We start from the raw sequence: 12,656 nt of genomic DNA, 5'->3' as shown, positions 1-12,656 counted from the left end.
ATTTCATTGAACAAGTTAAATTGTTTATTGTAAATTTGAAATATATTTTATATGTTTAAAGACATTTATTATGAATATGAATTTTAATTATATAAATTATATGTGTTTGCAGTATCCGTTTAAAATATTTGGAAGCGAGATTCCAAGCAGTTTTTTTTAAATAAACTATCATTGATTAAAAAACTATCATTACTAGGAAGACTAATTAAATAACAAGTAATTTATAAATGATATCTAGAATATATTTTTCTTTTATTTAAATGATATGCCGTTTAATTTATAAAAGTAAAATATTACTTATAAATTTTTAATCAAAATTACTCATTTCCGAATGTGATACTATTCTTCAAAGATAAAAAAAACATTATAGTTAGAATCGTTCAAACAGTACTATTTGAATCAAGATTTCGTTTAAAAATCTTTCTCATAGCTTGATTGCTTGAATCTCACGATCTAATACTCGTGCATTTAGCAAATGAAATGAAAAAAATGAAAAGAGGTGATTCGAATGAAACAGCACATCTGACATAACTTTTGCTTTACCTTTTGATTAGTTTAGTTTGGAACAAATGTATGATAAACTTTAGCATATAATAAGATCTATTCACTTTGTAGTTTAGTTATTTGCACCGAGTGTAATCTGCAAAAGCAAGGTAATATTATAATATAATATTGCTTTTGTCATCCTTTACTCGCACTTAGTCACTTACACAACGTTAATAATTTCTTTAGTCCTGACTCACCGACACTCCACGAGTCTGATAGCTGATACAAGACCAGGAGGTTGTCTTATCGTATCTGTTGCTATTTTTTCCTTTTTTTTTCAAGAAAACAGGTTGTCTTATTATACTAAACTGTAACCTTTGACATGCTCCAGAAAAAGACATAGAATTAAGAGGTAAAGTGGGACTGCACTTCTGAAATAGATTTTAAATGTCGTGGTTGTGACTATTTCCTTTATCTTTTTGCGGTTATTTCCTTTTTTTCCATTCTTGTTAGCAGTCATTTCCTGTTTCTCTCTCGCATGTGTAATTTTATTAGGAGGGAATGGTAGGCATATTCACTTTCGTTTGATGACGAAACAGAAAATATTCAGAATTTAACTCTGTTTCATAAATTACTCCATTCAATTTCCTTTAGCTCGCTATACTCATCCTCATCCATAATCTATGAACAAGTTAAATACAACCGCTTTCCAGTCCAATCCAGAGTAGGCAAGTTTTCATTTCTTAAATATCATTTATTATATCCATTATCTTTTCTTCATCCCAATGCATAACCCTCTACCTTTCCCATTTAAAAAAAAAAAGTGAAAAATGAAATAACGATAGCGTAATAAATTCTTCCGACAAAGAATTTGGTAGCAATCAATAGACGTAATGAAGAAAAAGAAGAGAAACAAAATAGGATAAAAAAAATTAAATATAAGGTAATTATAATTAAAAAAGTGTATGGTAATAGGAAAGAAGAGAAAAAATATAAAACAATAAAAAATAGCCTTGTAATTCCCTTTTGCTTGTTTGAGATCCTCAAATCAAATCCTAATTTCCCGTGACATTTCAGAAACATTCGACCACCTAGATTGAAGGAAGAAAAACAATCAAAAAGAATGGATGATGAAATTGTGATGTTCATGAAGGTGTGGCTCACAACCATCTCGTGTCTCTGCTACTGTTATTACATATCTTGTACAATACCAAAAGGATTATTCAGACTTATCTCCATCCTTCCAATTCTCTATCTCTTCCTCATCCTTCCTTTGAACCTCTATTCCTTCCACCTTGGTGGCCCCACCACCTTCTTCCTTGTTTGGCTTGCCACTTTCAAACTCCTCCTTTTCTCTTTCAACCAAGGCCCTCTTGCTCAATCACCCCCAAACATTCTCCATTTCATCTCCTTAGCTTCCCTTCCCATCAGCCTCAACAACAACAACATCTCCAAAACCAAACCCAAATGGCTTTTTCTCCTAAAAGTGCTTATCTTTCCCTTCATCATCCATGCTTACAACTACACCCAAAATCTCCATCCCCATTTCATCTTACTCCTTTATTGCTGTCACATGTACCTTGGCATAGAACTTGTGTTAGCCCTCACTGCTATCCCGGTTCAAACGCTTCTAGGGTTTAACTTACAACCTCAATTCGACGAACCTTATCTTTCAACTTCCCTTCAAGACTTTTGGGGTCGTAGGTGGAACCTAATGGTTACAGGTATTCTACGTCCCTCCGTATTCCACCCCGTATACCGTATATCTTTACGTTTTCTGGGTCCCTCTTGCTCCGTCTCCACTGCTGTGCTGGCTACTTTCCTTGTGTCTGGACTCATGCATGAGTTAATATATTATTATCTCACACGCGCGCCTCCCACGTGGGAAGTTACCTGCTTTTTTGTGCTCCATGGGGTGTGCACGGCGGCGGAGGTGGCGGTGAAAAAGGTGATGCTCCGCCGTGGGTGGCGGTTGCATGGAGTGGTGTCGACGGCGCTTGTGTTGGCGTTCTTGGCGGCAACCGGGAGGTGGTTGTTTTTTCCTCAATTGTTGAGGAATGGTGTGGATAAAAAGGCCATCGAGGAGTGTGCAACATTGGTGAATTTTGTTAAGTCGAAGCTACCGTTGCATTTGTTAACTTTTTCATTGTTCTGAGAATGATTTTGTTAGCATTTGTGAATCAAAGGATTCGTGATGAAGCTAATATTTTGAGGTTTATGTCTATTTGTAAAGGGTGTTCACAACCAAATAATTTACACAATTACGGAAGATTAATGTAATAAAAATCGATGGATTAAATTTGATGTCTTCTAAAATTTTTCTCATTTTATTGCGACTGATACATTGTTGAGGTTTTTTATTTTTATTTTTTTAAATTTTCTTTTTGAAAGTGTTATTGCCATGAATTATTATTTTCATTCCATTTGTATATCAAATAAAAGGTTCGTCCTACTTTTTGCTTCTGCTGCAGACAATTATTCAAGATGGGCTGTTGCTTCCAAAACAGGGCCGTTACGTTTTGCACTCCATATTCTCTTACTGCATCCCTAATTTATGAAAATCTCGTTTTACCCTTAATAGTTTATAATATAATATATCACTTTCTTTACTTCGTCTTCTTCCTTTTACACCTCCACCCCTGCACCTTTCCTCGTCTTCTCGTACTCCTTCATTATCCGACTCTTCATTTAGTGTTGGTTAAATTTTGGTCACCCATTATCTTTGAAACATACGCACATTTCTTTATGGATTTAATAGAGGAATAATGATACTTTGACAATTTGACAATATTTTGATAAGAATCACATGTTAAAATTTTATTGGACCACATGAAAAGAAATTAGAAAAAAGAAAATGATGTGGAAACAAAATAGGGTAGGGTATTAAGTGGTAGGGTTCATTTTCTGATTTCAAAATTAGAATTTTAGTTTGGGATAGAAAGAACTATAGAGAGAAGGACTTCCCTCCCTCCCACCCATTTTTGTGCCTCTTCCCACAATCATCACGGTCCCGTGTCAAAGTACCATTGTTTGAGGAGCATTGTCTTTTCCCGCTGACCGACATCGTTCACTGGTTGACCGATGCCCGTTCACTGGCTAAACATTGTTCGACGTTCGACCTATGATTGCAACAACCACTGAAAAGGTCGCGTTTTCGCCGTTTCACAGTCATTTGACGTTCGTTTGGGAACTCTTTTGTTGTTGTTTGGTGTGTTTTATTTCTTTTCTGCTTTTTTTTTTTCATTTTCTGATTTCAAAATTAGAATTTTAGTTTGGGATAGAAAGAACTATAGAGAGAAGGACTTCCCTCCCTCCCACCCATTTTTGTGCCTCTTCCCACAATCATCACGGTCCCGTGTCAAAGTACCATTGTTTGAGGAGCATTGTCTTTTCCCGCTGACCGACATCGTTCACTGGTTGACCGATGCCCGTTCACTGGCTAAACATTGTTCGACGTTCGACCTATGATTGCAACAACCACTGAAAAGGTCGCGTTTTCGCCGTTTCACAGTCATTTGACGTTCGTTTGGGAACTCTTTTGTTGTTGTTTGGTGTGTTTTATTTCTTTTCTGCTTTTTTTTTAACCATTTATTGGTTTTGTAGCTTTATGGGTGTTATTGATATATTGTTTATCCTTGTTTGATTTTGGTGTAGTGTCATGGAGGAACTTGGTGAACAGAGTAAAACTTCTCATACGAGAAAGAAGGTATGTAGGGTTGTATTAGATTTTCATAGATTTAGTATTTTAATGTATTTAAATAGTAAGCATGTTTTTATATGCAGCTAGTGTTTAGTCACTTTTGCAAGACCAATAGGTACTTTGAACGAATGGTTGACTTCTGAACACAAGGGTTACATTGAGAAGACTATTTTTTGTTGGTTCTTATGCTTTCCAAAATGTATTAAGATAGGTAGGAATTTGTTATCTGAGTTATGTGGTCGATGGGTAGATAACATGGGTGGGTTTTATTTTGGGGACAAAGTTATTGAGTTTACTGAATTTGATATACGTTTGTCCTTAGGATTGCCTATTGTTGGTGAAGTGATAGGTTTAAATAAAGTTGCCTATCATAGTGTGTGTAGGGACTACTTCCCTGATGGGAAAGTAGATGTGAACATGGTATATGACTTTTTGTTAGAGGAACATGAAAATTTTTCAATAGAACATTTTTGCAGCTTGTATGTATTAGTAGGGATATCAAAGTTCTTGCTTCCGAATCGAAGTGGAGTAGTTTTTCCAATTATTTTTGACCTTGTTTCAGAGTTGGGGTGTGTGGGTAACGACAATTGGGGCATTTTAGTTTTTGAGTACTTTGTTGAAAGTTTGTCTAGTGCTTCAACAACAATGAAGAATTACACAAGCAGAAGCCATTTTCATCTTGAAGGATGTCCTTACCTGTTGCAAGTACATGTTTGTTATGTAATTGTTAATGAAAGACAATGATTTCGTATTGTTTTTTATCAGCTTTGATGTGAATGTTGTTTGATTTATAATTGGCAGGTTTGGTTTTCTCACTATTTTGTGACATCAAATTCAACGTACAGTACCCAAGTAACAAAATTTCCAAGGTTGTTGAACTGGATTGATATCAATATTCGGAAGAAGTTCATAATAAGTGCTTTGGCTAAGGGATCAGTGAGTAGTTGATGATTTTAGAAATGTGTTGGTGCAATGTATTTTATATTTCGTGTTTTATCTAATGAAATTTGTTAATGAAATTGTAGGTTGTTGTTGATGTTGGTGTGTCCAAAGAAGAACTTTGTTATGGTATGGTGAAAGACGTTGTTCAGAAATATGGTGTTCCATTTAACAAGCAAAATAGAGGAGATAAGGAAAAATTAATTCGTGTTGTAGAAGAACAAACAGGTTATTGCGATTATTCTTTTTCTTTCTTGAGTCAAATAAAACTTGGGTGTGCAAGGAAATCACAAAGTTAAATTTTGTTACTAATGTGAATACAATTTTTACAACATAAAATGTCCATTATTTTAACCAATCGCATATAATGAACTAAAACATATCCTTTTCACTACTCAAGTAGACCTTCTTTCAAAGTACATGAAGACGATTGGTTGTGGCAAAAAAAAATCCCATACAAAACCAACAATTTCATAATTATACATATTTCCACCAACATAAAAACTATAAAAAAAATAACCACACCAAATTTCATTATTATCATGTTGCCGACTTGCTTCCTAGGTCCTAAAAAGAAACACTCATCGGTCCCAAATGTTTGACCACAAATTTCAGAAACAACCCTTCAAAACGACATCGCAAATGTAATGATGTGTCATCATCTGACTCAAAAATATGATTTCAAACAATAATAATTAAAAAATTCATTACCTCCAAGGAGTGTTATACAGAATAACCAAGTTCTACAAGTATTTGGATTCACGTTTAAAACACGAACATCATCATGCGGGTGCAGACATGGATGGATGCCTAAGAGAGGTGCAACATCCACAACGTCCTCCTTTTCTTCCTCTAAACAACCATCCGCATCATTATAGCTGGCGGTTTCAAAACATGGGCCTGCCTCATCTGCTTCACTGTGAACATGACCATCATATGCTTCACCATCATCAACTTCACCATCAACATCAACAACAAATTTACCACCCTGTTAAAAAAAAAGAAGGTTGTTATCTTTCTTGCTTCCCATCACCAACCATGTCAGCCAAATTTCTTAACTCCTTATTCATTTCAACCATTATACTTTGGTTGTCTTCAATTCTCTTCATCACGACTTCTTCCCAACTCATCCTAAACTCATGCACACCATGTTCTGATATTGCCCCTTCATCCAAATGAAGGGTCGCACGAATCATTGGGTTCCCACGGTCCTCCTCGCGCAAGAACCACTCCCAACATATCTATAAACATCCAAATATAACTAATCATTCAAAAACACAAAAAACAATTCATGTAATACATATCAAGTAAATGTACACAAACATAACAATTAACTTACATCCTTCTTCTGAAACAACTCTTCTATTTTCTTTGACCTCAACTTAAGAGAAGACATATTTATTATTCTCGGGAATACAATGTGATGTTCACCGTTTGATAAACCCAAACATTCAACAACCCAAAGCTACAAAACATAAATTAACTAAAATCAACACCAAAAATTTTACAATTTTAAAACAGAAAAGTCTAAACAATCAAAATTGTTACTTACAACATTGCCACTAAGGCTTAGGGAGTTCTTTATGTTACGCTCCTTTATCATTATTGACCCCTTTCTTAAACTATTAACGATAAATGTGTGCACAAATTTTGCCCAGTCATATTGATACAAATGACCAATGTCATCAAATGCTGTAAAAGGCATGTTACTATCTGTCTTTGATTTTTTAGGAAAGTAAAAAACAATAAAACAAAGTAAACAACATCAGTCTCATTGTTTTATATTAAAAGTTTTATCCTATTTACAACTTCTTTTAGAGAGAATAACTTTGAAGAAAATTGTTCACAAAGAACACCTCCAACCCAACAGGTCACCATTTCTTTCAAAAGAGAAAGTGCATAACTCAATCGGCCGGTTCATATAAAGACACCACTTGAATAAAGTCTCGCCGATACGTCTCAGACCAATTTCTCTTAGTATACCATTAATGTTGACTATGACTTTGGTGTCGCACCACGCTCGCAATCGAAACTACAAATTATTTTCAAAATAAACAACCATTAAACAACAATTTTCAAATAAACAAATAAATTTTGAATACATGAAATTTACTTACATTGTTATGACCTTCTACTTTAATGTAATCCATCTCTATCAAACCAAACATAAAACAAAGCAATAGTCAAAATCCCAACAACAACTCTCAAACCAAACATAATGCAATCCATCACTGTCAAACCAAACATAATACAACAACCCCTAAATGCCCAAACAATTTTTAAACAAACTAAACCAACCCAACACAAAAAATGCATTATCGAAACAAACATTGGAAACATTCAAAAATCACCTCCAATGGCGGTTTCCAAGTTCCTTCGTTGCAAAACGCGGAAAGGCGGTGCCTACAACATTGCAACGGCGACACTACGTCCAACTTCAAATTCCGGCAATGGCGGCCAACCTTCAATGAAGACGAAAGCTTGTTGGTGGGTGGTAGGGACGACGATACAACGTACGTCAACGACGACACTCAACAGGAATGCAAACTCTGACAATGACGGCTAGGCAAGTGGGAAGAGGCACGGATCTAGGTGGGTGGCTAGGTTGTCCTTCTCTCTAGGGTTCAAACGTCGAACGATGTTCAGCCGGTGAACGATGTCGGTCAGCATGAACGGACAATACTTCCTCAATCCTATCCCATTTTATTTCCACGTCATTTTCCTTTTTCTAATTTCTTTTCCATGTGCTCCAGTGAAATTTTGACACGTGGCCCGCGTCAAAATGTTGTCAAAGTATCATTATCCTTAATAGAAATATGTGTTTTGCTTTCGTTTTACTACAATGTAGCCAGTGGGTTGGATGTAATCAAGGGTTTTTTTTTTTTTTTTTTTTTTTTTTCTATTTAGAATTTAAAGTGGATGTAAACCTCATCTTACACACTAGTTTTGTAGGTTGAGTTAAATTTAAACTATTTTTTACCTGGTATTAGGGGCCAAGGAAAATCCTAGGCAAAAATTAAAACATTTTTTTTCTTACATAGCCATAAGAGATTATAACACATATTGTAGTCTATTTTTTCAAATAAATATATTTTTATTTAACAAAAAAATAAATTTTTACCGTGAACATATTGCATGTTGACAATTAAATGATAAATTATATCAATTATCCCACCCTTATAATAATTATAGTTAAACCAATGCCCAGGCATTTGGATGAAGCTACGCGGGGACAACATTAAGCTCGCGGAGGACGGCCGATTAGAACGATGTAAAAGTCACCCGAACGTAGAGTTGGTTGAACAAGTTAGCGTACATGAAAAAGAAGTCATTCGGGCTCGACTCTTTCCCATGAAACACTCACTCATTCTCGCAGCTCACGCCTGCTCTTACTAGTCGAGCATCCTCCATGTCTCGGACGATGTACGATTGGTCGATTAACCACTTTAGCCTCTTCCACGTAAAGTATTCTGATACGTGTAGACTCACGTCATGAGGCGCCCGATTATATCCTTGAACGACCGACAAACCACCCATCGGCACTAAAGGAATGGAATCAGCGGGAATGCCCCCCTTTAACAAATGGATAAGAATACCGTAAAGGAACCTGTCGCCTCTAAATACGGGGGAGTTTGGCCCCAAATCCTCTCCACCATTATTTACAGGAGACGTTGGTCGGGCATCCACATTCTAGTCAGACCCCTCGAGGTATGACGACGACACTGAGCTTGGGCAGGAAGGTTGATCGTCACCACTACTCGTCGTGCCACCGCCACCTCTGCCCGACGACTCCAGCAAAGACTCAACGTCAACAATGACCATTTATTACCTGGGGAAAAGAGAAATGCTAAGACTTGAAGTAAGAAAAGAAACGAAGAGACGTGAAAATGACAACTCCTTCATTCTATTTATAGAAAATTGTTTGAAAATTGTAGCGCATCATCGCCATTGAAGATAACCATGTCCAACGGCCCAGATTCGCGAACATTACAACTGCCAGAGGTCAAGACTGAACAAGTACGCGACACGTGTCTTTTCCTGCCTAAACTCCTTCCTTCCTCGAACGGACGACTATAGGGTCCTTAACGAAACCACTACCACCAGAACTTGCATTAAAACCCTACATCAACTATGTTGTTTAGGGCTTGGGAGGACTGTGTACTGGATGGACCGGACGGTCGGGGAACTGTCTTGAAAAGACATTACCGGACGACTTATGACGGACAACTAGTCATAATCTTCGGTTTATGACTGGATTAATATAAAATGTGATTAGAGTCGAGCCATTGGGCCGTGATTAAGATTCTGCTAATCATAGGCCTATGGTAAAAACTATAAATATAAGTTAAAGGTATGAGATAGGTGATTCACATTTACTGCACATTTATTATTGTCCCAAACTTACTGTGTAGATGGTACACTGACTTGAGAAGAAGGAAACCTAGAAGGGTGTCGATAGTGACTGGACCTCGCAGATGGTACACTGACTTGAGAAGAAGGAAACCTAGAAGGGTGTCGATAGTGACTGGACCTCGCAACTGAAAGAATTACTTTTTCTTTTACTAAAGAGATTTTATTTGTAATTTAGGCTTCTCTGTCTCAAAATTTTCTAAGCTCAAAGTCTCCTTCATTTGATAAGTGCTTCCAACTTTTTCCAGTTTTTCTTTACAAATAATGGACTCTATTGTTTTTATTTTCAATTGCTGATAAAAAAATGTCTTTTTTTCTTCGTAAATTACAGTGATAAATAGTATCCTTTTATTGGTAATTTTTACGTCGAGGAAGATTACTAATTTTTTTTTTATTATTATTCTGTTCGTCTTGTTATCTCTAGTTTAAAAGCTAAATTTTCCTCCTCGAAACTGATTGTGAGACATTTTTTATTTATTTTATTTTTGGAATCTAATATCAAATAAACAACGCCAACTCAGAAGAAAAGGGGAAAAGCATCGTGTACAGGGAGAATAAGTTATCGTGTCACATTTAAGAAATCATATTTTTAATAATGTGAATGATTGAACCAAATCTCGATATAGTATATGTCTCTTGTTTATAACTTTTATGACATCCATAAATTATTTACATAAAATTAATATTATTCCAGTCTTTCAAATCTTCAATATCACATGCTCTTCAAAAGAAAATGTATGAGAGACAGATCTATAACATTGTTTATCATTTTCATTGACATTTCACATACATTCAAGAGAGAAAAAAAAGATTGATGATGTTTTTACTTGAGATGAAGTATAATTTAAATATTTTCTTTCTTTTACTTACATAAATCCTTTTTAAAAATAAAATTAATTTAAATATCTTTTTTTTTCTTTTACTTATATAAGTGTTTTTTAAAAATAAAATTGTGATTCATACTCAAAACATATAATATTTACAATAATTGATCCTAATTATATGCATTTCCAATCGGATTATTAAATTTGAATTTCTTTGGAGAAAATGGGAAAAGAAAAGAAAAGAAGAAGCAGACAATTATCGAAGAAAGACAATAAATTTTTGTCTCTGGCGGCAATGACAGATTGGAAAGAATAAAGGATTTAGTAAAACATGAATGTACAAACCTCCACGGGTTTGTTTTCAATACCATTTCAAAAAATTTCTGGACTTTATCTGCATTCCAATAAGAATCACTCGTTTACTTTCGAATATAAAATATTGTTAGGGCATATTTTACATCAACATGATAAATTATTTTCTTCAACATCCACATGTTGTTGATTAAAAAGAAATGTCTGAATGAATAATGTTCCTCCCATCTATAATATAATATGCGTAGAATTTCAGAAACTCATGACATAATGAAGGAGATGGAGAATGAAATTGAAAAGTTCATCAAAGTATGGATTTCAGCCATGTTAGGGTTATGTTATTTTTGGCTTTCAAATACAACCACTATTCAACAAGCCCTATCTTAGCACGTCCCTTTAAGATTTTTGGGGCCGTAGATGGAGCCTTATGATTACTCCTATTCTACGTCCAACCGTATACAATCCTTTACGTCGTATATTTACTGATGTTTTCAACCCCACACATGCCACGTCAGTTGCCATGTTGGCTACATTCCTTGTTTCTGGGCTTATGCATGAGTTAATGTACTATTACCTCACACGTGCGTCTCCCACGTGGGAAGTGACGTGTTTTTTTATGCTTCATGGTGTGTGCACGACGGTGGAGGTGGCTGTGAAGAAGGTGGCGCTCCGTCGTGGGTGGCGGTTACACCATGCCTTGTCGAGGCCTCTTGTGATGGTGTTCTTGGTTAGCACATGTTGGTGGTTGTTTCTTCCTCAACTATTAAGGAACGGTGTGCATAAGAAGGCCACACGAGAGTATGAAATTTTGGTGGATTTTGTTGTACACTCTCGATTACCATACATATATGTATGTCTTTAGGGTCAACATAATGCTATGAACTTATAAAGTATTTAAAAAACATTGATATTTTTTTTCTTTGGGTATTTCCATTTTCCATGGTTAGAGATTTTGTCAATGGATAATTTCTATGAGAAAGTTTTTGTTGTTTGGATTAAATGGTAAGAGAATATAAGAAAATGAAATTAAAGAAAACAAAAGAAATTAATGGAAAGAAAATTATTTGAATTAGATAAAAAAATATAATGAAAATTATATATAGGAAACAAAAATGATTTTTTTATTTTAATATATTTTGTAATGATTTAATATTATTATAATTAAAAACGTAAATATTAAGAACATAGTTTGAATACACAATATACCTGCAATTTCACCCCTCATGTTTTTGAAATAATAAGCTTCATAAAAAAAAATGAAAATCAACACTAATTAAAAAAAAATAGCTACAGCATGAATCAATGATGACGTGCTGATTTTGCTCCGCGATAATTCTTTAAATATTGGAAAATGTTTGTTTGACACCCACATTTGACACAAATTTGACACCGTCTAGGTGTCAAATTTCTATTGGGTGATTTTTTATATATTGAAACAGTTTTTTAATAAAGTGACGGGGGTAGAAGTAGAATGATGAAACTTTGAATATCATTTTGGAATTGGCGGTTTCATTTTCGTTTCACTTTTGATGAGAACAGTTTCGCCTTCTCTCCAACATCTTTGTTCTTCGTTTGCCACCATCTCCATTGCTGCGTTCCTTTCGTTTTATCTCAACCAGAGAAAGGCGATCATTGAGAAGGTAAGCCCGTAGTGTGGGTATGTCGTTTTTGATTTGGTTGGGCTTCGTGTTTGTTTCGTCATTTGCTGCCATTGTCGCGTTTTGGTGGTTTGGGTTTTTGTGTATCATTTAGCTTCTCATTATAATGTTGTTGTTTAGGTGTTAATTTTATTTTTTTAAACCCTAACCAAGTATTGATATTTGGGCTCTTTGGTGTTTTGATTTTGTGTTCAGTTGGAATGGCTTNCGGAATCCCAAAGGTAACATAAAGTTTCTTACTTTTATTTAGTTGGGTAATTTGTTGTTAATATTAACAATGTTTTCCTTTTGTCTTGTAGTGGAGGGTTCGTACTTCTTTGAATTCAT

General features: G+C 35.1%; 1 protein-coding gene across 1 annotated transcript; it reads left to right on the top strand.

The window, feature by feature from the left end:
• The first annotated feature begins 1,466 nt into the window (after positions 1-1,466).
• On the top strand, positions 1,467-2,788 carry LOC106775447 (probable long-chain-alcohol O-fatty-acyltransferase 1). The gene has a single exon (XM_014662572.2). It carries the CDS (start codon positions 1,610-1,612, stop codon positions 2,639-2,641), a length of 1,032 nt encoding a protein of 343 aa, XP_014518058.1. The 5' UTR covers positions 1,467-1,609; the 3' UTR covers positions 2,642-2,788.
• Positions 2,789-12,656: the final 9,868 nt, after the last annotated feature.

This window comes from Vigna radiata, chromosome 10 (genome assembly GCF_000741045.1).
Source record: "Vigna radiata var. radiata cultivar VC1973A chromosome 10, Vradiata_ver6, whole genome shotgun sequence".
Classification (NCBI taxonomy): domain Eukaryota; kingdom Viridiplantae; phylum Streptophyta; class Magnoliopsida; order Fabales; family Fabaceae; genus Vigna; species Vigna radiata.
The sequence above is the reverse complement of the archived record's forward strand: the minus strand, read 5'-3'. Positions and strand labels throughout refer to the sequence as shown.